At 46.4% G+C, this 25,929-nt stretch overlaps 2 protein-coding genes across 6 annotated transcripts in view; one reads left to right on the forward strand and one right to left on the reverse strand.

The window, feature by feature from the left end:
* The window catches only part of EMILIN2 (elastin microfibril interfacer 2), a 51,641-nt gene extending 47,933 nt beyond the window's left edge, over positions 1–3,708 (forward strand). Inside the window, 2 exon segments of the mRNA XM_058556874.1 lie at positions 113–241; positions 2,671–3,708. Of these exon segments, the coding sequence (XP_058412857.1) occupies positions 113–241; positions 2,671–3,008 (467 nt within the window). The 3' untranslated portion in view covers positions 3,009–3,708.
* Positions 3,709–6,389: 2,681 nt separating this feature from the next.
* The window catches only part of LPIN2 (lipin 2), a 96,255-nt gene continuing 76,715 nt past the window's right edge, over positions 6,390–25,929 (reverse strand). For all 5 annotated transcript variants that reach the window (XM_058556880.1, XM_058556878.1, XM_058556877.1 and 2 more), the window contains exons 8-20: positions 23,187–23,286; positions 20,042–20,229; positions 18,147–18,240; positions 17,642–17,711; positions 16,775–16,864; positions 16,024–16,106; positions 14,598–14,742; positions 13,480–13,628; positions 12,321–12,407; positions 11,182–11,334; positions 10,686–10,800; positions 9,925–10,028; positions 6,390–9,590 (exon numbers count right to left, since the gene is read on the reverse strand). In XM_058556880.1, coding sequence (XP_058412863.1) covers positions 9,446–9,590; positions 9,925–10,028; positions 10,686–10,800; positions 11,182–11,334; positions 12,321–12,407; positions 13,480–13,628; positions 14,598–14,742; positions 16,024–16,106; positions 16,775–16,864; positions 17,642–17,711; positions 18,147–18,240; positions 20,042–20,229; positions 23,187–23,286 — 1,523 coding nt within the window. In that variant the 3' untranslated portion in view covers positions 6,390–9,445. The remainder of the gene's footprint in view (positions 9,591–9,924; positions 10,029–10,685; positions 10,801–11,181; positions 11,335–12,320; positions 12,408–13,479; positions 13,629–14,597; positions 14,743–16,023; positions 16,107–16,774; positions 16,865–17,641; positions 17,712–18,146; positions 18,241–20,041; positions 20,230–23,186; positions 23,287–25,929) is intronic.

Here is a 25,929-nt window from a genome sequence, read left to right on the forward strand (position 1 = left end):
GGGAAATAAAGCGGTCGCCCCTCGGGACCGGCACGTGGGCCTCAGCTTCCCAGGCCCTGACCCTGTGCCCGTCCCTAGGAGCCTGTGAACACTGGTCCTCTCTCTGCTCCAGGGGTTCCAGCACCTTCTCTGGTGTCTTTCTCTGCCGGGCTCACCCAGAAGCCTTTCCCCAGCGACGGGGGCATCGTTCTCTTTAACAAAGTGCTGGTGAACGACGGGGACGTGTATGACCCCAGCACCGGTGAGTCCTGGCAGCACCTGCTTTCCCCTGCCCTCCGTTTCTGGGGCCCTGGACCCCGGAGGAGGCGCCCTGGACCCCGGAGGAGGCGCCCTGAGCGGCGAGGACACGCGGAGCCGTTGGCCTGTCTTGCTCTTCCCCGTTTTGCAGGCTTTCATGAAGAGGCTGCAGCTCGCAGGCCGCAGGGCTGGTGTGCAGTGACATTTTCTAGGCCTGAGATCAGCATACCAGCCTTGGCACTCCCCACGGGGACGTCGTCCATTTGTGTGAGCAGGTTGTTAGAAAGTCTCTGCTAGCTGCAGGCATCACGCCCTGGGCCCTCCCAGCTGTGCCACCAAGTGCCCCTCTTTCTCGGTATCTAACCATTATCCTAACCCCTGCGACAGGACAGGAGAGAAGCCACCCCCACCTGCCTCCTTCAGATGCACAGAGCCAGAAAAGGGACATGCTCCCTCCAGGAGGGGCCACGACCTGTGTGTGGGTCTCCTGCTCTGGACCAGAACCACTTAAGCTGTCTGCTTGGGATTCTGTCCATAACACCCATGTTGTCCCATGCCCAGAGATACTGGGGATAGAGGTCACCCTGGGTTCCTGCACAGGCTTCCTCCCTCCTGCCAGCCCCACCACCCCTGAGGCTGGGCTTTGTCCCTGGAGACTGGAGGAAGAGCCCTTCTCACCAGGCCAGACATGGGCATCTTGTGTCCTGTGTAAAGGGAAGGTGTGTCAGGGCCCCACCGGCCCACCGATGTCCCCTGGGGGAGTGCTTCCCTGCCAGCCCATTGGCAGCCGTGAGGGAGGCACCGCTCCAGGTGTGCCTGGGGTGATCAGGGCAGAGCCCCGAGGCAGGTGATGGGAGGGCTTGAGGTTGGCTTCCTCCTGGGGCCTTCACTCCATGCCGTCTTGGTGGTGGGGATGGCTTGTCCACTCCGACAGGTCAGGTCGTCTTTGCACGCAGGGACAGTGACCCACATTTCTCTCATGTTCCCGAGACTCCCAGCCCAGAACCATACTCTTTCATTGAGCAGGTCCTCAGTAAAGGAATTCTGGGTGACCCTGAGGGAGGCCTCATCACAGGCAGTCTCCAAGCGAAGACGAGGCCATGAGTCCAGACCTCTGGGGCGGGTCTGTCCTCAGGGCCCAGGTGCTTCGGGAAAGACTCCTGGAGTTTTAGGTTTCTTACTATTAAAAGTGGGGGAAGGGAGCCTGGTGTCTGGCATTTTGACCAGTTTTCAGGGCAGATTGAAGACCAAGCCCCTGAGATTCTTTCTCAGCTCCTGGGCCCTCCATTCTCTGTCAGCTCTTGACCTGTGGTCAGTGGTCCATGTCTAGCTCCCTCCCCAGAGCCCTTGGGCAGTGGCTGCTCCTGCTAGGACTTGGTGTGGCCTCTGACTCTTCCAGCTCTGGGGCCAGCTACAGCTGCTGCTGCTTTGCAAATGGTACATCTACAAACCTTATCTCGTCTCACACCATCTCCCCACCTCTGACCACCACTTCCCCTGCCTCCCCAGCCCCAGTACCTGCGAGTCATGGGCTAAGTGAATATCAGCTTGTTTCTCACCATAAATGGATGCCACCTATATACTGGTCCAACACAGGGAGACTGCCTCTTCCACCTGAGGAGTGCTGGTTGTGGTCTCTCCCTGGGTTAGTGACAAACTTGGTGGGTTTTTTTTCGGTCCTGCCTCCTCAGGAGGCAGCTCAGGTGTTTCGTGGATGTTTTGTCCAGCATCCAAGCTGTGAGGCTGATTCTAAGTTGGGCTTCGGGTGCTTTCAATGAGGAAGAAAATTCCTGGTTGCGAGGGGGCAACCAGGATCTGGGCGGCTGCTTCCCCCCCATTAAACCTTAGGTGAGGTGGGAGCAGGCCATGGGCTGGGCCTCAGCCCTGGGTCTTCACGAAGCACGTGCCATGCCTATGGCATCACAAAGGCTGGTAGACCCAGTTGCTGGGCATGTTTGTTAGAGGGACTGAGAGCTCTTCCAGCAAGGCTGGCTAGTTCTCTCCTGCACTGTGCACAACAGTAAGGGGCAGGTTTTTCCTAGGGCTGCTCTGGGTAGAGGTGAGTTACATTAATTATGCCAAATCCTGGAGGTTTTGCAGTATTTGTCCTCTTCTGGATGTTACCAGCATAAGACAGTGGGTGTAGCAGTGAGGACTGGATCAGTGGCAAAGAGCAGTGTGAGCTCAGGAGGTCTGTCATTGGGTGGGTGCAGGTATAAAAAGGCATTACCTCTGTCTGAGTGTCAGCCCACCTTCTACAGGTAGGGTAACCAACTCTCCTGGTTTGCCCAGGACTCTGAGCACTAAAACTGAGGCAGTCCCAGGCAAACCTCTTAAGATGGTTGGCCCCCAACATCCGGGTTAACTGATAACCTGTCACAAAGGGCTGTGATGGCGTCACATGAATGCAGGCGTCTGCCTTCCTCCTCCCAGGGATCTTCACGGCTCCGTACGACGGGCGCTACCTGATCACGGCTACGCTCACACCCGAGAGGGACGCGTATGTGGAAGCTGTCCTGTCGGTCTCCAATGCCAGCGTGGCCCAGCTGCACACAGCCGGCTACAGGAGAGAATTCCTGGAATACCACCAGCCCCAAGGGGCTTTGCACACTTGTGGGGGCCCGGGGGCCTTCCACCTCATCGTGCACTTGAAGGCAGGAGATGGCGTCAACATCGTGGTGACTGGGGGCAGGCTGGCCCACACGGACTTTGATGAAATGTACTCCACATTCAGTGGGGTTTTCTTATATCCTTTCCTTTCCCACCTCTAGGGCGGCCGGGGCAAGGGACGGGGAGAGCCTTGTGAGGATCGGAAGCTTTAACGTATTCGGTTTGTGTGTGTAACTGGAGCACTGGTCTAGTTTTCTGCCAACATCCCCCCCACTTCCTCAAGATAAAGGCCTAGCTGGCTGCAGAGGCCACCACACCTTAGAGTCCCCAGCAGGCAGGAGTGAACACGTGGTTACTGGATCCAGTGACTTCTGTCACTCTGACTGGACAACTGAAGAGCTGGAAACAGCCCTGCCTGTCAGCTGGGTTCTCCCCCCTGCATCTGTCTCCCAGCTCCCGCCTCCAAGTTGGCCTGAGCTCTGCCCTGAGGGGCCTGCGGGGTGAACCTCGGAGCAGTCCTGCTGCTGGAGAAGGAAGAGTTGCTGGGCTGCAGGCCTGAGAGCAGGCGGGCCGGCGAGAACTGGTATCTGTCTTTACTAGAGAGCAAAACTGTTACCAACTGTCTTTATTTACACTGCATGAAGGAGGAGAGTTTAAACACTGAAGTGCTAAACTGGCACGTGCCGCCACCGAGCCCTGGGGTTTACAGTCTGGGTGTCCCCGGTTGGCTCCCCACCGCTCACCCCGGCCTTGCCCAGCTGTGAAGGGATGCGCGAGACTGTGCGCCACTTGCTGGGCTCCTTGAATGACATGTACAATTTAAGTGCAAAGACAGGGAGTTCAATAAAGATGTAAAACCCCTTCAAGTTACTTAAGTCTGGTGCCTTATGGATTGAGAGCTCTTGCTACAAAGCAAACTGCAGAAAGGTAATTGACTTTTTTTTTAATGGCTGTAGAAAGTAAGCTTGAATAAATTAATCTCAACTGTACAACTGCTGGCCCCCTCAGCGTCCAGGCTGTACGCTTGGGGTTTTTTTTGGCTTGTAAAACAGACCAGATGTGCTTGCGGGTCAAGGCCCCCTGTGGTCCCCACAGCTGAAGAGGGATTCCTCCAGGGGATGCCGAAAATTCCCATCTAATCAGCTGCTGCCCAAGCTAATGAGATCGCTGGCGGCACAGCTCACAGCAGATGTGGCTTTACGAACTCGCGCGTTCCCAGGCAACAAGGGGCCCAACATAAAACTGATCACACTGAAAGCTGAGATCATCCGAAAAAAGCAGGAATCTTCCCATGGAGAGCACGTTCTGTTCCAGGGAAGCCCAGGCACGTTCCTCCTTTACCAGCGGCCACAGAAACCTCTAGGCTCATCAGACCCTTAGCTCCAGGTGGTCTCTGCTCATCAGGTTGGTAAAATCTATTGGCCAATCAAGTGCCACTGGGGGAGGCAAGTCCACCAGAGCCCAGGGAAAGATGTGGACCGTAGAAACAAGTTTCCTTGGCCTGAATCAAGCCACCAGATACTCTCATGCTGTAAAAAGTTTGAGTTTCCAGGACTGTTTGCAAATGAGACTTCAGGGTGGCCACTGGACACTTGAGAGAGAAACGGTCTTCCTCATTCCCTCCCCTAGCTAGGGACAAGTGACCAAGCATTGAAGGTCTGCTGTCTTAGTATTTTCAAGTCTGGACCTCTTTCTCCAGGAGGGGAGGGAGAAGGGCATTCTCATCCTCTGCTTCTTCAGCTGGGGAACTGGCTAAAGGTCGCCGTCAGAGTTACTGCTGGCTGTCCAGAAAGTGACTCATGGAAAAACCCTCATGCAGTGGAGCCTTTTCAGGAAAACCCACTTGGCATGTGCATATGCTTTGTCCTCTCTCTCACCCCCCTTAGAGATCTTAGTGCCAAAGGGGACAAATGCTCCGCCAGAGAGACAGGGAGCAGAAAGAAGGTAAATAGTGACAATTCTTTTTTTCTACTCCATAGATGGTTCCCTAGGGCACCAAGTGAAACTTGGTCCTCCTCTCTCAGCACATCTTGACAACTCATTTACCGAAAAAGGTGAATTTCAGCTCTGTGTACCCACGACAGGCAAGTAGACTAGGAAGTCTCACCAGGTCCTGCAGTCACTGCGAGATAAACAAGGATGCAAGCTGGACCACAGCCCACGTAGGAGGCAGCATCTCCAGAAGGGAAAGGCTGTCCTTTTGTACAGAGAGAAAATGCAAGGCTGGCTGAGTTCAGGGCTGAAGCGCTGGTGGGAGCTTCAGAGCAGCCTCTTCCAGCGTCAACAGCCCTTAACCCATGTGCCTGTGAGTGAGACAGATGAACCAAGCCCCAGGACTTCATCAGGCACCAGGTTACAACTTCTAAAATAAAGTCGTGGCTGAGAAAAAGGTCAGGGCACTTCTTAAGCAGAGACAGGACTGGGACATTTTCCCCCCACATGTAACATCAGCAAATGGCTTCATTTAATTGATTAAAAACAACAAAACAATACCAGCAATAAAGAATGCAAATCAATGCAAATTGCACTTAAAATTAGTTCCATGTTAGCACATTACTCTAGCTTTCTCAGTGACCCCATCAGCATTTGAAGTGTTTCCATTTGCAGTTTGAAAAAAAAAAGGTGTATTTGTGATCAGAGAGACGTACCCAAGTCCGCGCTTGTCCGTTTACCTACATCCACATCCACTTTCTAAACATATACACGTTTTCCCTGTACTGTCTGATCAATGGGAAGGAAGGATACACGCAAACCCTAAGGGGTGGGGAGGGCGGCAGAAGGAAGCTGCAGCAGAGACAGGCTCTGAGCTCGGGATGGAACCCACGCTGCTCCTCCCGGAAGCAGTTTAGGGTAAAAGCCATTTCCTTTAAAATCAGTTTCCCTGCCTGAGCCCTTCCTTTCTATTCCCAAACCACACCCCAAAGGTTCCCTTCGCCCCAGCCTCTCACCTGGCCATCACGTCACAGAGAAGCAGCATGAAGGGAAAGCTTTTCCATACTCGAGGGCACACTCCGGGAGGGCATGCTGGGATTCAACGTGTTCAGCATATGCTGCATCTGGGAGGGCCCAGCGATCTGAGGGGATAAAGACACTCATTCAAATAAAATGTGGGGTGTGGTTTTTCATCCAAGATCACGTCGACTCTCCTATGCTGATGACATCAGGATTACTAAGTAGTGTTCACCCTGAGGAAGGGTTTAGTGAAGGTGGGGGGGCAGGGGTCTGAGCAGGACACTCAGGGGACCCCTGAAGGGCTGGGGTGGGGCAGGCACAGCCCAGAAGACAACAGTGAGACTCACAGAAACTACATATGTATGAGTGACTCATTCCCTGGCAGAACCTACAAAGTGAAGAGGTTAGTTCCTGTGGGTGTAGCCTCACTTTTGGAGTCAGGTTTTATAAAAATAAGCACCAAAAAGAAGTCCCTTCTGTAGACAAACTTAAGTGTCAGCAAAGATCAAAATGCTAATTTATGGAAATTATCAATTTCTGGCAAGAGTATAAAGATGGTTTAAATCATCTGAAGAAAAGAGTCAAATGCATTCAGTTTACATTTGTTTATTGTTGTAACATTTTGTTTTGAACATCAAACACTGCACCAAAATATGAGCCATTTATCTTAAGACAACTGTCTTTGCCATAACTAAGAGTACTGGACTGATGTTTACAATTAATTTCTGACAACTTAAAACTTATTAGTGGCATTGCTGTCTAATAATCAAATACTTCATCACAGACCGAATGTAACTATTAAATTAAAAGAGCAAAGTTTCTCCCTCCCTTTCTTACCTTCCATACAAACCAAAAAAGTAGCTTTCACCTGGAAAGAGCAGTTACTTTAAGCAAGAACTTAATTTCATTAAACCCAGCATGCTCCAAAACAGGGGAAAACAAACAAGACTTCCCAGAGTAAACATGATGATACTTAAAAAGATGATAAAATTCCCTGGAAGAGTCTGTATTCACCAACTTGTGAAAACAGAGTTTACTTTCTACCTGTTTTCAAAAGGTCTTGCCTGCACCTTCAAGAACACACTCCAGGAGGGCGGGGTGCCAACTACAGGGCGTGAGTACTTCTCAGGCATTATAGCTGGCTGTTGTTCCTCAGCTGTTCTCCCTCTGATTGTCAGCAGCTTTCATTATAGGACATCACACTAGTTTTTTCTTTTTCCAGTTGAAAACTACGCAGATTTTTTTAAGCACAGCAAGCACAGTACTCACACACGGGGGCTGAGTTTGCATGCTCCGGGCCTACATGTGTTACTTCCTAACGCCTGCCAGAGATGCGGATGTCGGCACCATAGCTGCACAAGCTTCCACATGCGGACTTCAAGGCAAATGCTAAAGTTAGGCTGAACTGGAAAGAGGGAAAGGGCCCATGGCCATTTCCCCAGTGGAGCAGCCTAGAGGAGGACTTAGAAGAGCCCAATCTGCCTGCAATCTCCCCGTGATACCGCCCATCACTGAAAGGAGCACGAGGCTAACGCTTCCACATTAACTCACCATCGTAAGGATCTGTGTACAAACACACTCGAGGGCATCTCTCTTTCACAGAAAGAACAAATGTCATTTGTACCAAATGGCAATGGATTTTCAGCACAAACTTAATACTTTCATAACACTATATATAGTAATAGTAATCATCTACTTTCAGCCAGAGGGACTCCTTTAAAGAAGGAAAAGACTCGTTAATTAGCGCATGTACCCACCGGATCAATCTGCAGCAACAAAATTACAAAGTCTAGTGCTTATGGACATGGGGACAGAAGGATCACACTCAACGCAGGGCAGGGAGACCCGGGTTCCTAGGCTGGACCATCTAACGAGGTCCCTGTGTCCAGAGAGAAGAGCTTATCAAGAAAAAAACCGTCTAGTCAAAAACTCTTTCAAGGACAACCTAAGAAAAACTACAGAAGGTGGATATGATTTTTCGCACCGCACATAGGCAAAGAAGCCCTGCTAAGCTCAGGTCAAGCACGTAAAGCTCACGTTCTTCCTCTAAAGCAAATACGGTTGAGAACATGACGATGACATCTATGAGATCAACAGATGCTGCTCTGCTAGGACTTCAATTCACTAACTGGGCAGAACTTCATATAAACATAGCCTAGCTTCTCTAACCTACCGACATAAATGAACTCATAAAGCAATCCTTGAACTATTTAAGGTGGGAAGGTTTGCACTGGAGGAAGTGTGTATCGTTCCTCCTCCCGGAACACGCCTACTGAGAACCATGTTCACGGGACTTGACCATCGTCTCTGCATCCAACAGCACTAGGAAAACCGCTGAACTACATCAGGGACTTGTAACTCTCCAATCTGGAAAAATAACCGCCCCCATTTCTCCATCTCTAGATCAGTATTATTTTGGGTGAAGCAAACTGAAACTAGGAGACTCTCAAGTACAGGGGAAAGCCGAGGTGGACATGGAGACCTTCCAGAGTGGGGACCTGTACCTGCGGCTCCCACTCTCTGCTCTGGAACTCGGCCCACTGAGTTCTCACCAGCAGAGGCCTATGTCTGGTCATTTCTGGTCCCCTGGAAGCCTCTAAGTTCTCTTGACTTTAATACTGAGGTGATGCCAACACCCAGCCTGACGTCTCTAGGCGCCCACAGCTCTGGAGGGGCTTATGAGACAGAACCCTTCCATGTGCTGTCTGCTCGGACTCTGACATGAGCTCCTTACAACCAGGCTGGGAAACTGAGCTGCAGGCAGAGGGACACAGAAAAGGACTCTTCCAGGACCCAACGTGCATGCACATCTGCGTTTCTAAGGCCTCCCTGAAAACAGGGCTGTTGTTGTTTAACTAACTCCCACTGTTAGTACAGTTCTTACAGACACCAAATATATCCGGCAACACCTGTTTCTTCTGGCTAGGTCCAAGACATAACCTAAGGGTCTCTCATCAGGGAGTAGTCACAGATGAGAAGGCGATGATCGAAGGGGCTTTTCTTCCCTAGAAGCCCATGTTTGTGGGGCTGGGATTAGTGGCCCTGGGGCCCCACCCAGCCCGGCTGAGCAGTTGTCCTGTTTCAGTGTGGCAGGGAAGGAGGAGCCCAGAGAAGGAACGTGCACAGGCGGTTTGATCCAACATCACTAACTGGACCTGCAGCAGTTGGTGGACCCTGACTGATACTCTGAAGAAAGCCTTGGTTTTAGAAAGAAACACTCTCAGTTGCCCAGTGGAAATTATAACACTTTACTTTGCGCAATGTTTTGGTCCACTCTTATTTAGCTTCTTTTTTCTTCCTTTTAAATTATTCAATTAAAGGAGCACCCAGTACACAACCTGACACAGCGTGTGTGAGGACCGACCAGTGACAGGAGTGCAGGCCTCCAACCACAGGTCTGAGCTCCCCTCCCTTCTCCCGCCAGGGCCCTGAGCTGCAGCAACCCCGCCAGATCCGCGAAGGTGCAGGAGGGCAGCAGCTCCAGCTCCAGGAGCTCTCTCAGTCCCTGCTGGTGCCCGCCCGGCAACTCATGTCTTGTTCCACGCTTGTGGCTCGGAGAGCCCAGTGTCCTCTGTCCAGCAGAAATGCCAGTCACTTTCTCTCGCTTCCAGGCGAGTAACTGAGGACCTCCCCCCGAGGTGCTGCCTCAGGCCAGGTCATCCAGGTCCACTTTGGGGATTGGGTCTCGCCAGTAGCAGAAGGAGCTGAACTCTGGGCATGGAAAGGCGGAATTCTGTTCCTTATTGAGAAGTGGGAACACATGCTCCACGAGCTCGCTCAGTCTGTGATACCTAGAAGAAGGGATTGGGGAAGAAACGCCACACTGTAACTTTGAAGTTGGTCCAAGAGCACGAGATTGCAGGTTGTTAAGTTAGTTATTCAGATTCCTCAAATCGGTAGGATCCGAGACAGATGCCCCTCCGCAGGGCACAGCCTCCCTCTTCAAAGTCTAGGATAATCCGTGATCCCTAAACAGCTGTTGTAGAGGGGAAAACACACAGGCACGGAGGAAAGCCTCCAAAAGGCAGGTACGGTACGGTTCTGGGCCTGATCCTTAGTATCTGTCTGTCCCCATCTTCACCCCTGGCTGCAGGGCCCCAGGCTGAGAAATGGGAACGCACTTACGATGACTTGTTTCCTTTGGTCCTTTCTTGTATTAATTCTCCCTTGGGGTTCACAGTGAATATTCTGCAGTCTGGAACTCCAACTTGCGTGTAAGCATAGACATCCTGCAGAAGAAAACATTAAACAGGATGATTACAGAGAGAAGAAATTAGGAGATGCTTCTCCGGTTCCTCGTGAGCCACAAGAACTGCATAAACAGAAGATTGCCCACGGAAGACATGTGGAGCCGGGCAGCGTGCAGCTTTGCCATGAAACTGAGCTTTAGACAACACTAAACAGTGGAGCCAAACCCAGAGGGCGCTCGGGGAGTCAGAAAACTTGGGCGCCAAGGAGAGGAGCAGGAGAGGGCCCCACTGCCTGCCAGAGGCCAGGACGCAGCACCTCTGCAGCCCGGGGAGGAGGCAGGTCAGGGAAGTGTTAACGAAGGGCAAGAAGTCATGCTGTGGTTCTGGGCCGATCCAAGGACACGGCTTAGAACTACGTAGAACATGAGTCAGAACTGCCTGAGGAAGTGGAATTGAAGCCACAGAAACAAAGTGAAAGTGCCCTTTGTCATATACCAAATTCTGGGAAAGATCTCCACCTGCAGGACCTCCCCAACAGCAGAAATTTGAAACAGATAAAGAGAAAACCCATTAAGCAGGACAGACATTCATTTTGCTCATACAGTTGGTTTGGAATTATGACATACCTATACTTTAAAAAGGACATTTCTCTGGATGTTACCCACCACGAACGTGTAGCCCAGAGGAGACACTTACATTTGGACGGTTTCCAAAGGCAGCATAGAAGGGCTGCTTACATGGGGCAAACAGATTCTTGATATCGTTTAGACACTCAATTTTGAACTTTTCTGGTTTCTTTTCTATTACTTCCCTAGAGAAAAAAAATACAATTACCAAATTCAGAATGGTAGTTTTCCCTGGTGTGTGGTCCTAAAAAGATTTTAATGCTCACAACCACCCAATTTTTTTAATCCTTTGTAACTGGTATCTTTCTCCTCCTTTGCCAGTCAATGTGACGACTAAGACAACGGGATCGGGTTTAGGGAAGGAGAACACTTGATAACGTGACTTTTCTTGACCATGTCTGACACAGACCAGGTGAGCTGTGTGAGGAGGAATGCTATGGGGGAGCCAAAGAACCAGGAGACCCAGAAGCTCGCAAACAGATACAAACCCTTCCCATGAGCCTGACATACGTACGCACGCACACACACAAACATGCACGCAGTGCGGCTGCCCACTGGAGATGTACCTGTGGAAGGCCGAGAACAAGCTGCTGGGGGACAGCATCAGAGGGCCCCGGGGCAAGATCGTGCCCTTGTCATTGACCCAGTGCAAGTAGCCACGGGTCATGTCGGCCATGCCAATGGCACGGGCAGAACAGTACAGAAACTTGTAGCCATTCCTGAAAGAGAACATGTCCTGTTTAGCAGACGTGCCTTGACGAAAGGGAAAAAAAAGCACTTTTCTTTTAAAAGATCCAAATAAAGCTCCTCTTACTGTGAAAATCAAATTCTTGAATTTAACAGGAAAGTAGTTAGGATTATAAAGATCTCACCTTTCCAGGGAAAATACCACAGGGAAAAACAGAAGTATATGCAACTAGGCATTACGTTAAATTTACAAGCATTGATGTATCTTCAGCATCTAGTCCATAAAAGCCAGAATATACAACAGACAAAAGTCTTGGACTATCTTTAAATTATCTGCTTTAAAGTAAAGATACAGAGGATCTTATTTATAAAGACAATTTGCAGAATGCAACCTATTCGGTTAAGACAAGTAGCAAAATTATATCTGGGTAACTGACATTTATATTACGGCATTCTCACCTAATGCGTAAGACACTCTAATTTTTCAAATAAATTTAACTTGTATGTATTAGGGTCCCACAAAGACCAGAGCATTGTTTTCTCTGACAGAGAGGACACCATGGATGAAATGTTTCCCCCACGCACACGTGTATTACCTATGTTACCTTTTGGAAGGTATTATCATTTTACCTTTTGAATTGTACTATCAACAAAATACAATTCAAAAATACTCAATTAATAAAAAAGAAAATCAGCTCTCTTGTTAAATTATAGCTTAAAAAAACCCAATTGTGGCTATAACTATAGATACACGTAGTGCCTAAAACTCACTGCATTGTGAGAATGAGACCATATAGGTTAAACACAGAACGTAACGCCTGGCACACAGCTCACGTTCCCTATGTGGTGGCTGCCACTCTTCTCTGTGCGAGGCTATAGGAAGGAAGTGAGAAAGAAGAACAGGAGTAGCTGGATTATGAACAGTTTCCATGGGCTTGAAGTATGCTCTTTTTCTATAGTTCTTAAAGCAAAACGCTAGCTCACTAGAGTGTGTTGACCCATGGGACACGATACCTACTCGTTGATGGAATGGTAGAGCTTCGCTATACCCTGATGAGTCCAGTCTTTACCCAGCTGTGGAAGAATCTGTCCCAAAGCATCAGACCTAAGAGGGTAGAGAAAGGAAAAGGTATCAGGAATCGAGCACATAAACCCCAGTGTTTTCCTGTTTAGTTCAATACTAGCAGCCAAAAAGCACTGGGTGGAGGGGGTCGGGTGACACTCTACAGGGGAGATCGCGTCACGGCTCCTTCAACAGTGAGGCTGTCCCTGCAAATACACCCACCAAGGAACTTCCTCAAGCACAATCAGACACGAGAGCTAGGTGTTCATTTTCAGAGATCATTTACAACCACACATCCTCTTTCTCTCCTCCCTAATCTCAACAGCTTCTTAGTCTTTTTTTAACACCAGAATTGAGACCAAATAACTAAATCCTTCCAAAAGTTATTTATTTTTTTTGAGCAAGATTGGCCCTGAGCTAACATCTGTTGCCAATCTTCCTCTTTTTCTTTTTTTTCCCCAAAGCCCCACTACATGGTTGTATGTCCCAGTTGTAGGTCCTTCTAGTTCTTCTCTGTGGGAGGCTGCCTCAGCACGGCTTGATGAGCAGTGAGTAGGACCACGCCCAGGATCTGAACCAGCGAACCCCAGGCCACTGAAGTGGAATGCGCAAACTTGACTGCTACGCCACAAGGCTGGCCCCACAAGTTATTATGATTTTTTTTTTTTGTGAGGAAGATCAGCCCTGAGCTAACATCCATGCCAATTCTCCTCTTTTTTTGCTGAGGAAGACTGGCCCTTGGCTAACATCTGTGCCCATCTTCCTCTACTTTATATGGGACGCCACCACAGCATGGCCTGACAAGCAGTGCATTGGTGCACACCTGGGATCCGAACCAGTGAACCCTGGGCTGCCACACCGGAGCGCACGCACTTAACCACTCTACCACATGGCTGGCCCCCAAAAGTTATTTTTGATGTTACATTTGTAGGGCTCCACCCACCTCCTCCATCCATAAAATGACGCCGTGTGGACTGCACTCAGGACGTCTCAGTGCATATAGTTTAAAAAACACTCCTGGGAGTGGCCAAGGGCCAAGTGCTGGGCAAGGCACCGCCCACCACACACTGACCTGTGCCTCCCCTCCCTGCCACCCACCACTGCTTCTGCTTACTTGGTTATTGTTCCATCAATATCCGAAATGATGATCTTGTCATTCCAATTCCACAGGTAAATGGTCCCTGCACAGCGGCAGGTACCTTGATATTGGGTTGTAATACTAAAAACAACATCATTTGGGCCATCTTGGAGCTTCAGTTTTGCCTTTGATAAAAAGTAAAAGAATAAAGAAAATTAAAGAGGGAGAATTTTGAAAATGGTAAATCACTTTGGTGGAATTATACGCAACAATTAAAAGTCACATTTTCCAGTAATATGTAGTCACTGAGAGATTGCTTAAGAGAGAATGTTACGTGAAAAACGATCCTAATCTCTAAAAAAAATATATAAATGTATATGTGTGTGTGTGAATGTATAAAGAACGGAAAGAAATACATAAATATGATAACTCTAATAAGAGAGAAAAAGAAAATCAGCTGAAAACATACAGTTTGGAACAGAGTCTGAATATTTATAAAACACCCGTCGGTGTTCCAGAACCGCAGCTCAGGGCAGGATGGTTTCTGTCGCATGAGCACACACCTAGCCCAGTGCTGTGCAGACGGCTGGCTCACAAGAAGCTGGGCTGAGGGAGACGTGGCCTGAACAGTGTTTCGAGATTCCAAGAGACTTTTCTAATCCCCCAGAACACAAACCCTCTCTGCTCTTCCTGCATACCTGAGACTGCCCTGGGGCACAGCAAGACCATTTCACACTGAAAACAGGTGCAAGTCAGGGAGCGGGAAACAAACAGGAAAGGGGAAATTGTGTCTTAATAAGAAAACGTCATTTCTCTATTGTTGTGGCTCCTAAGAGATAGTACGTGGCCCAGTGCTGGGCTGGCTGTGTAAGATTCACTGGGGAAACAGGTTAAAAATACAGATTCCTCGGTTCACTCCCAGATAGTGAGGTGGGAGGTCTGGGGCAGTGGGGCAGCTGTGTCCCAGGTTTCCCAGGTGATCCCGGTGGTCCCTGGGCGTGGGGGATGCTGTTCTACTTTATGTGAGCATTTACATGACCACACACTATGCAGTGCACGTAAGCTTCGCACTGGGTGGACAGAAGAGGAAGCAAGTCCGATTCAACAGTTACTAAGACAATCCGACTGGATCCCCAGGATGACACACGACTTACAATCTGGTCCGAGGAGAGTCGAAGAGACTTCTTATACGAGGTGGTGCTGCAGCGGCTTGGGGGCTCTGTGGGGATGGGGTCCACTTTGATCGATTCTTCCAGCTCCTGTGATCCCTCGTCACTCGACGAGTCATCCTCGGCCAGCCTATTTAACATCAACCCAGTTACTGGAGAGGCAGCAAGGTGTTTTATTGATGAGAGCTCTTCATTTAGGATCAAGAAAAGAAAAAGATCCTAAATCCACTCTAGGGATGGGCAGAGCTGTTCCCTGCTTCCCAGGCCTGAATATCCATATCACGCAGTGACAAGCCACCTTCCCCCTGGCTCGAGATTGGTTGGCAGTTACTTTCTGGCCGTGACTGGTCCTTCTCTGCCATGACCAGTGAATGCCACTAGGTCTAATACCTTGTTGAAAAGAATATGTATGTTTCAAAAGATGTAAATTGTGGAAAATATAATTGCTTATACTGATCTAAAAAACTAACAAGAAAGATTTTACACGCTCCTTTTAAAAGAAGAGGGTAAAGAGTGAGAAAGTGAATGCTCAGGCTTAGACTACTAAATTAACGAGTCAGGGGATGGCAGGAGAAGAAAGTATATGACTGGGGAAAGCACAGGATGGCAGAGACAAGAATGGGGTATCTGGTGGCACCTCCTCTCAGGGCCAGTCAAGCCAATGTACGAACAGGTGCTACTTCTTCCAAGAAATGAAATGAACCCACACCCATTTTGAGATTCTCTTTTATATCTCCTTTTGCACCTGACTGGAAGCAAGGGGGCAGGAGCTCCAGGGGCAGCACATCTTAAGACCCCTCAAGATCCCCTCAGAGGCCTGCATTTCACAGGCATCTGATTCCGTGGCTCCAGGAGGGAGCAAGGTATTTCAGAAGCAGTGATGAGCATATTTACTCCTCTAAGCTGATAATATTTTTTAGAAAAACATACGTTATCATCTGCTAACTGAGTGGCACAAACAAGCCACTTATTGTCATGCACGTCCACAGCAGAAAGATGTTTCTGACTAAGAATTAAACAAAATTGCCCAGGGCCGGCCCCGTGGCTTAGCGGTTAAGTGTGCGCTACTACTGGCGGCCCGGGTTCAGATCCCGGGCACGCACCGATGCACCACTTCTCTGGCCATGCTGAGGCCGCATCCCACATACAGCAACTAGAAGGATGTGCAACTATGACATACAACTATCTACTGGGGCTTTGAGGGGGAAAGAAAAAAAAAAAAGGAGGATTGGCAATAGAGGTTAGCTCTGAGCTGGTCTTCCTCAGTAAAAAGAGGAGGATTAGCATGGATGTTAGCTCAGGGCTGATCTTCCTAAAAAAAAAAAAAAATTGCCCAAATCAACTTGAATACAACGGCCAAAGCAGGGGTGGCCCGCGCGCTGTGAGCAAGGAGGAGGGACAGGCACCCCACCTGCCACCAGCCGGCTCCTTTGCGCCCGACGGCAGGTCACTGGTCGGCGGCACCTCCGACTTCCCTTCCTTGGTCTCCGGCAGCTAAAACAGTAAGACAGTTAACGGCAACGTGCAGTTGTTCCCCCTACTGGCAAGCAAAAATTCATCAGCAGCCCTCTCCAGGAACAGGCAAAACTGCCTTCTTAATCCACAACTTAACAATGCTCAAGAAACAGACTTTCTCGTTTGATCCAAAGGACAGAAACTTGAGACAGAAGTCATCTGCTGCTGCACAGAAAGCTGCACTACAAAGCCAGAAGTAAAAATTTTAAAAAGAGCACCATTTCAAGTCACAAAATATAACACTCTGGCCCACATTCTCAAGACACTGGGACGCTGGCAGGGAAGGGGAAAGGGCACAGGCTTTGGAGGGGGACCCCAGGCCCAACTCTAGCTCCACCCCTCAGCTCCACCTAGTTCTGTGCCCTCGCTGTCAAGCTGCTTCCCTCTTCGTGCCCCAGTTTCCTGACCTATGAAACGAGAACTCAAACATCTACACTGTCAGGATGCAGTAAAGGTGTGAGTAACATACGTAAAGATCTAGCATAGAACTTGAACATTAACTGTTCCAAAATTGTGACTATAATGATTGTAGAAGAGCATTATATAGCCCAAACTGACTTTCTTGTGCTTGGCAAAAAGGTTTTTTGAAGAAATGAAAGATGCCCTTCTTTTCAGCCCACAGGAAGGATTACCTCCAGATCAGTTACCTGTTTCGTCATGCTTTCTCTCTTACGCCAAAACCACCAGCGACCAGATTTCTTTGGCATCTTATCTTTGACCCAGGACTCGACTGTGGCCTTAAAACAATCAACTTGAGTTAGTCTAGCAACCTGTCAATCACAAAGCACCCAACGACTTTCTACATTAGCCTGCAGGATGGTGCCTTATCATGGAATGTGAGTAATGCTCCCAAACTCCTCCTGAGTGTTGAACTCCTCTGAAAGATGGCCGGTGTCCTCTTTTGTGGCAGCATGGCTTCGTGGCATCCTGTGGTATGAGATGGGTAGTCGGCTACGTAGGAGCAGCCCCCTTAGGGGCTGGGGGTGGGCTGCTCTCACTTCTCCACCCTTGGAAAACATGCTTCTCATGAGTTATGAGGACTAACCAGGCTGATGATGTCTTCTTGGTGGACAGATTCAAAGCAAACCTTTAGGTTCTGCACAGCAGGTTTACTAGCCCCCATCTGACCAAATCACAATGATATCATGCTTCTGGTGGCCACATCACTCTCTTCGTGCTGCTTCTTTCCATATTAATGAGAAGAAACTTTTTTTCATTCATTCTATATTTAACTAACTAACAATTAGTAAAATCTCTCAACTTTTACATACAATCAGAAACTGGTATAAATATCTAGTAAAAATGACAAAGATGTGGCAGCCCAGCTAATTTTCTAGATTTTGGGCATGAGATAATTTGAGTAGGCACATAGAACTCTTTGGATCTTTAATAATATTAAATAAAACTTAAAACTCTGAACAGTACCCAGTTTAGAAATATGAACACATGGATTTTTCTAAGTACTATATGCTGTAGATACTGTTGAAAAGGCAACAAATGGCAGACCATCTCACCTTAGGCAAACTCTTCTGGAACACTTGCAAGCTAAGGATCATGGGAGCGGCCAAAGCCCAGTTATAGTAACTGTGAGAAATAAAAATTGTGCAAAACCATTACACAGAGAGAGGAGAGCACGAGAGAGAAGAGGGATACAAAGTGGGGGAGGAAGGGAGAAAAGAGGAGAGGAGGAGGAGGGTAGAAGTTACAGAAAATTCCTTATTCTTTTCAATGAAAAGATGATCCACTAAATTTTTTGTCACATGAATAATCTTTGCTTTAAGCCAAACTTCTCTGAACAGAACAGAAAAGCAGTAAAACATATAAAACAGAGTAACATTTCAAGGCCTTATTTAAAAATAAAGTTAAGGCTTCACTTTCACGTCCAAGTCATTGCCCATTAAGCTCATTTATAGGAGATGGCATATTTTATAGCAAGAAAAACTGAGATAGTTAAAAAGAGCACTTGGAAAAAAACCCAGCAAGAGTATTTAACAATTATAAAAGCAAGAGTGTATTTACCGGTTATATATCCGTATTACAAGGTTAGGATTGTCTATAAGTCCAGGGTTTTCTGCAAATTCATGATAAGTAATGATATGCTCCATGAATTTTTCTGCAATGTAAAATAATGATCCGTTTGGTTAGAGATTACACAAACTCCCATATGAGATTATCACAATGCTCTCTGCATTGACAGGACTATAGGACAAAATAAGTCCTTTTTTAAAAAAACTACTTTTATATCCATCAAAAGCAAAACATCAGACACTTTGTTTTTCTAGGACAAGAAAGAACAATTCCTTTCTATCCTCTCCCTCTTCCACCACTCCTCCCCCAGTGTAAAAAACAAAACAAAACAAAAACAGGAGAAAGGGATATGTCAGAGACGTTTAGGAAAATAGATTACAGATGTGGCCATAGAGAGAGGAAGACATGAAGACACACACACACACACACACACACACACACACACACACACACACACACACACACACGGTCTATAACTAATGAGAACTGTGAGTTTCATTCCCATCAAAGGGAGGAACTCTTTACTGGCAGGCAACTGCATAACTGGTGAATATTCATGGGGGTCTCACAGCTTTAAGCACAAGTTACATTAGAAAGAATAATCAAAATGTTTTACAGTTGCTTGGAGAAAGAAACTCACACACAGCAGAATTTGTCTTGGAGTCTGTCTAGAAATAAATCCCAAGTTTTTTCAGAATGAATGAGGGTTTTGCATGAATTTCTGTACCCTGTTCCTAAACCTACACTCTAGGAGATCCAGGCTAACAGAAATTTCTCACTGGGATTGTTCCTCCCGGTAATTCGTATATTATTTACTTTTACTTGCCATTTCTGCCTCCTCCAATAACAGATTCTACCTAAGTTATATATTTTTAAAAAAATATAAATTTTAGAGTGCATATAAATTGTATATTTTCCATCCCCCCCGAACACCTATATTTTAAGTGAGGGATTATGAGCATTATAATAAGAATGTGACCTATTTAATTTTGTCCTCAGAAGAAACCATTGGCTATAACACAATTTCTTGCAAAAAATAAAACAAATAGAATTAAGAAATGGAGAAGAAAGAGGCATAACGAGCACCTTGTGACCCTAAAAAGAAGATTTGGGAAAGCACAGCTGTAAGGCTCAGGGCATGCAGTCTGCCACACGCAGGCCTTCAGCTGCTCTGAGGGTGACAGAAGACAAAAGATGATGCTAGCCACGGAAAGAAAACCTTTCCTTAGAGGAAAATCATTCAAGGGCCACCAGCCAAATAGAGGAAATAGTAAGAAGGGTTTAGTTTACAAAGGAATGTAAAACCAAACAGGCCGAAGAACCTGGGACAGACACACACGGGTGCTCAGCCCACACCGGAGGCGTCTGAACCACCTCTGCTAAATAAGCGCCTTCCTTTCTCTTGAGCAAATTACTCTCCCAGGCCAACTCTCAAGACTGCGACAGAGAGTAATCCCTCCTACTTTTTGCCAGAAAGAACATTTACTAGCAGATAATCAATTTTCAACAACTTCAGGCCCTACGCGCACGTCTAAGGCCCTGTGCTTTCCAGGAAGACAGCTGGAGCCCAGTCCCACAAATATTTCAACAACTTTACAGACGAGAAAACAACACAGTCAGGGCGGCCTGAGAACTCTCAACCTCTTAATGTGAAATGAGAGCCTTCAAGGCACCCTCCCTCCCCCAAGCCACTTATATGTAATGTCACCCCACATGAGGTACCTTAAAGGAGGGGCTAGGGGTCTGACATTAAAGGAGATCACCTGTTACCTGCACAAAATCATTAAAGAATTTAATACCCTGCAATGGCTAAACAGCAGGTTTTCTATCGAGTGATGACCCGGCTGCTTTCTCAAGTGAAGGCAGGGCACGACCACCTGGTGTACCTTTAGAAATTTCTCCGTTCTCACTGAGGCCCCCACAAAGGGAGAGGGTGACGTCGGGCAAGTCCATGGTAGAATCCAAGAGGCACTCAGTGCCGCTATCGGCGGCTGCGCTTCCCACGGACTGTGGGGACTGGGAGCCAGAGGGCGTGTCAGACTCGGGCCACTGCCTGGAGACAGGGTCTGATTCACTGCGGGAGGGGACGGGGAGAAAAGGATTTGCCTTATTACAACTTCTTGTTCTTCTAGCTTACCACATGGTTCTCTGGGGGCTCGAACCAAATAACATACCCCCTTTAAAAAAGGAACAGATTGACCAACAATCAGACATCGCTTTTCTTAGGTAGTGTTCAGAATCATATCATAAATGACATTAGAAATAAATAACCTAATAGCACTACTGAGGAATTAACTGTGAATACAGTAAATGTATCACAAAAATCACTTTAGTCATTCACAGTAATGCAAACTTTTCAATTATGGCCTTTCTGATTTTAATTAAAAGAGTAAAAGAGTTACAAGCATTTATTTACATTTCCATGATGAAAATGACAGAGTAATTAAGAAAAATCTGATGTTTGGAAACGTTTTGATCCTAACTTCTAGAAAAAGCTGTGGTACATATACATCCTGTACAAAATTACTGTAGTCCAAGGCTGTATTATTTTTAAAAACACGTCTTTTCTAAATTCATCTGCTATTTCACAAAACAGAACAAAGAAGTTAAGCAAGATAAAAATTTCAGGAGGCTAGACCCCCACCTTGAAGAACTGTATTGAGAAATAAACTAGAGAAAACTGTTCTGACACTAGTGAGGGCCAGGACTGAAGATGCGCTTATTCAGTATTTTCACTTTTCTGGATGATAAGGCACAGAGCCAGGTCTTGGAAAGTGATCCTAAGGGAAACTTTCTGTAATGGAACATAAATTTGAGAGAAAAAGAACATGGAAATGGAACCTTAAGTCTCTTAATCACGAATGTTTACTGCTCTATACCCTTTGAAGGATATTTAACGTCACATTGAGATACTGTTTTAGAATTTTCAAATTCTTTTATTCAAAAAGCCAGTATATTTAACATATGTGATCACTGTATGCAATTCAATCGATTACAGGATCTTTAGAAAAATCTGAAATTTGAGCAGTAGGTGGCAGCAAAGTACAGATATGTCATAAAGGAAAATGTTTCAAAAGCTATTACGTTTGCATTTGAACCAACAAAAGATTTGTTTTTGGAAATTTTCTCTCTTAATGGCAATGTAGACCCATACCACAATACTGAGATGAAGTGGAACAACAGAAAGTTCTCCTCACTGGAAATGGTGAAAGCCAAAGCCCATGTGAAGCAGCAGAACCTGTTGTTATGCTGGGGTTGAGGGGCAGGGCAGACCCCCGGGTAAAATGCAAACAGAAGGCTGCTGTGTGTTCACAAACATGCGTCTCCTCTTGCTCCTGGGCCCACAGCCAGGTCCCCTTACAGTCAGGTGTGGCCACGTGACCAAGTTGTCAGACGTGGACAGAAGGGGTACGCCGTGCCCTTCCCCAGCCTGGCCCCTGAAAGCTCCCCTGTGCAATCCTCTCTCCTTTCCGTCGGGGCCCTAAGGGGTGGTGGAGCCTCAGGATGGAAGGAGCGTGTGCTCTTGAATCTCTGTGTGCAAGGCCTCCCACCAAGCACCAGCACTGGAATGTCACATGAGCAAGAAATAAACTAGTGTTGTGGTAAGCCGCTGAGGTATGGAGTTTTATCAGTTAGAGCAGCTAGTGTTACCCTAACCAGTGTAATTTCTAAATACACGGAGGATGCCACTTGACTCAACATGTTGCCAAATCCACGAGAGTAATGTAATTTATAACAAAGTTTAGCTATAACTACAAATACAGGATATTTAGTCAAAATGACAACGATCATGCTAATAACAAAATAAATGCTTGAAAGCATTACAACAGTCTCACTATCTTTATGTATTTATGAAATGTCTCAAGAAATAATTCATTCATGAGGTAAGAAGCTTACTTGGTGAATGGGCAGTGACCCTCCACAGTCAAATTCTAACAGAGCACAGCAAGGTTCCATTGCATTAGTCACTCTCCCCATTTTTTAAAAGGGAAACTAAGAAATCTAGCTTAGGAACACCAAAGTAAATAAACGATTTAGGACTAGGAAATCTGAAAGAAAGTGACAATTCGAAGACAGCTTACATTTTAACAAAAAATGGAGCAGTTTCAGTTTTCTCACCCTAAAAATCCAACTATTACTTACATGAAGTAGGTACTGGAGACAAATTTAGGGCAGAGAGTTGGGACAGAGTTTTAAGGACCTTCTAAAAATATTTATAAAAAATTTAAATATCTTCATGTCAATCTCATTTTTCTATTTTAAATAAGAACTTAATGAAATGTCTTTCAATAATTTATTTACAAGTGTTTAATTATGTCTGCCTATGACTCTATATTCATGCCATACTTTCCATGGGGAAAAGTAAATTGTTTTTTGTAATCACAGAGTATCATAATGGAATTTCCCTAAGAATGGAAATGAACTTGGGAAAACAGCACAAGTATATCATATCTGAGGTTTTAGAGTTATTCAAAGGGGAAACCTGTGAGGGAGGCGGGGGAGTGTAACAGTGGGGGGCGAGCTCTAGGGAATGTGGGGTGCACAGGCCAGCTGGAACGGTGCCTCATCAGACCCAGGCCCAAGTTCAAAAAAGCCTGGGAGCTCAGACTCACTGAAGGAGTGAAGGCATTCTCCATAAAATGTTTTCGAATAAAGATATATTACCTTTAAAACACATAATAAATAAAATAAATGCTAATGAATTTTCCCAAGCATGTTGAGTTTGCATTAATGACTCTAAGTGCTAATCTGAAGTCAGATCCACTAGTATACCCTTATGTAGGTTCAATGTACCTTTTCTTACTGCATTGAAAATTTCTTCTTATTAAATAGGTAAATGATTAGTTTCAAATCACTATAGTCTGAAGAACAAACGCACAATTTCTGAATTTTCCAAAATCTGAAGCAATCATCTGACTTAGCTAAAGGACACCATCATCTTGCTCCTTTTTCTCAGATACAATGTTTTGTTCTAGAAATAGCTAGATATTTTAGAGCTGTTCATCCTTCAATATACAAAGAATACACTACCTTTTAGGGAAATAGAGAGCTGCAACTTCAGGTTCTAGAGCCTTTAAGTCATCCAGATAAATATCATCAGGTCCCTGGTGTTGGCTTCTCTTGTGGACACCTGTTTTATAAGAAAAACACATCAGAGACAAGAACTTGCTTATTCTTCATTGACAACTCTGCAAGAAAACAAAGATTTGCAAACAATAAAACTGACCATGATTAGAACTGCATTTTATTTTTAAAGGTGTTAACTAACCTTTTCACTCGTGTTGGTTCTCAACCATTCATGTCAACGGAAGAGAAATTCAGTGTTACACACATAACAGCTGCTCAATGAACATATGCTAATCTACTCATTCTTTCGTTTGCTGTCACGTGAATAATCCTAGCCCTTAAATCATTTACATGATGATAAAGTTTTTTTATATTTATAGTATGAACAAGAATGACCAAACTTGATGAAATCATCGGCAATGAGAAACCATTGTTCTAATAAAGGAAAGGCTGTTGGGGAACAGGACAGTCACATGGTGCCAAAGTATTACCACGCATGACCTTCTGCTTGCAAAAGAACAAAAATCCTTTACAATGGATAAATCTGGCAGGCAATACCTTAAACAAACGATCACATTTAGAATCATTAAGGGTGGGACATTATAAGATGCAATATGAAGTACCCAATATATCTCATACAGTAATCTTCAGAAAATAAAAAATATTGGAGCCAGCCCGGTGGCACAGCAGTTAAGCGCGCGTTCCGCTTCGGCGGCCTGAGGGTTCGTAGGTTCGGATCCCAGGCGTGCACTGACGCACCGCTTGTCAAGCCATGCTGTGGCCGCATCCCATATAAAGTAGAGAAGATGGGCACAGATGTTAGCCCAGGGCCAATCTTCCTCAGAAAAAAGAGGAGGATTGGCATTGGATGTTAGCTCAGGGCTGATCTTCCTCACCAAAAAAAAAAAAAAAAAAAAAAAATTAATCCAAATCTAAGCCTCTAGATCTGTACTGCCCCCTATAGTAGCCACCAGCCACATGTGGCTACTGAGCACCTGAACTGTCCTAGTCTGAAGTGAGGTTATGTAAAATGTGTTAAAAAAATGTATATAAAACACACCAGATTTCCAAGACTTACTATAGAAAATGTAAAATGTCTCCATAATTTTTATATTGATTACACGTTAAAATTATAATAGTTTGGGTTTACTGGCTTAGAATATATTACTGAACTTACTGTTACTTGTTTATTTGTACTTTTTTAATATGAGAAGACTTAACATTACACACGTGGCTTATATTACATTCCTATTAGACAGTGCAGTTTGAGAGCCAACCTCCAATCTAAGGAAACATGGGGATGTCACCACAAAGAAAATAGTCAGATACATTCAGAATGTGAGAAAGGATACAAGACCCTTGGCTGAGCTTTTCCAAAGGTCAGTATAGTGGGTGGAGAGAGGGAGAGAAGGGTAGTGGGGGAGTGTGTGTATGACAGAGAGTGAGCGAGTATGTGTGGGGGGGGGACGGAGCTGTTCTAAATAAAAAAGATTAAATATGAAAACCAAATGCAACATGTTAACCTTGAGATCTTGGTTTGGGGAAAAAAAGAAACAGCTAAAAAACTATTCTTGGTACTTTTTTTTTTTTTTTTTAAGAATTCTTTCTTTTTTTTTTTTTTTAATTTTATTTATTTATTTATTTTTCCCCCCAAAGCCCCAGTAGATAGTTGTATGTCATGGTTGCACATCCTCCTAGTTGCTGTATGTGGGACACGGCCTCAACATGGCCGGAGAAGCGGTGCGTCAGCGCACGTCCGGGATCCGAACCCGGGCCGCCAGCAGCAGAGCGCACGCACTTAACCGCTAAGCCACGGGGCCGGCCCATTCTTGGTACATTTGAGGAAGCATGAATATGAATATGGCTTCTTCAAGATGACAATGGTACTGTGGCTATAGGCAGAAGGTTCTTATTCTTAGAAGGTGTATCTTGGAGTATTCATCATAATGTCTGCAACGTATTCCCAAATGGCTTACAATAAAAATCTGTGTGTGTGTGAGTGGAGAGAGGGACAGAGAGAAGAAAGAGGGAGGGAGAGAGAAAGCAAATATGTATAAAAAGTTTCATAATAAAAAGTTTGGGGGGGAGTGACGTCAGCATCATGGCGGAGTGAGCTTTCCCGTGAATTCTTCCCCCACAAGATACAACAAAAGTAACAGCCACAGACCAACAACGGAATCCCAGACAGTGAAAAGCTAGAGCGGAGGGATCCACACAGCCGCACATCTGAGAGCAGAACGTGCTGGGCCCCCGGAGGAAGTGGGGAGAGGTAAGGAGAACTCCGCTCCCTCCCCATCAGATCAGCGATCCGGTCCGCGCGGCTCCCAGAGAGGGGGGAGGGGCGGCCCTCGGCGGGAAACTGTAGCTCTTCGGGCTCTCTCAGCCAGTGGGAAACTCCGGCACAGAGGGCTCAGAGGAGCCACAGGGCTACCATCAACATCTGAGCAACCCAGAGAGCAGGTAAAGAGGAGCAAACGAGAAGCCTCCCACGTCAGGGACCCAGAGGGCAAAAGAGAGAGCTCCCCCCTCCCCGCAACCCGGAGTCTGCAGCTCGACCAGATCTAGCGGTCCGAGGCAGACCTGAATAAACTGGACTGGACCCGTGGATCGCAGTGGGGGAAAAAAACAAACCAAAACAAAACAAAACTGCGGATCGCAGCAGAAAAACTGGGGCAGAGCGCAGGGGGCTTAGACTACACAGCCCTTT

The sequence above is a fragment of the Diceros bicornis genome, chromosome 16, assembly GCF_020826845.1.
Source record: "Diceros bicornis minor isolate mBicDic1 chromosome 16, mDicBic1.mat.cur, whole genome shotgun sequence".
Classification (NCBI taxonomy): Eukaryota; Metazoa; Chordata; class Mammalia; order Perissodactyla; family Rhinocerotidae; genus Diceros; species Diceros bicornis.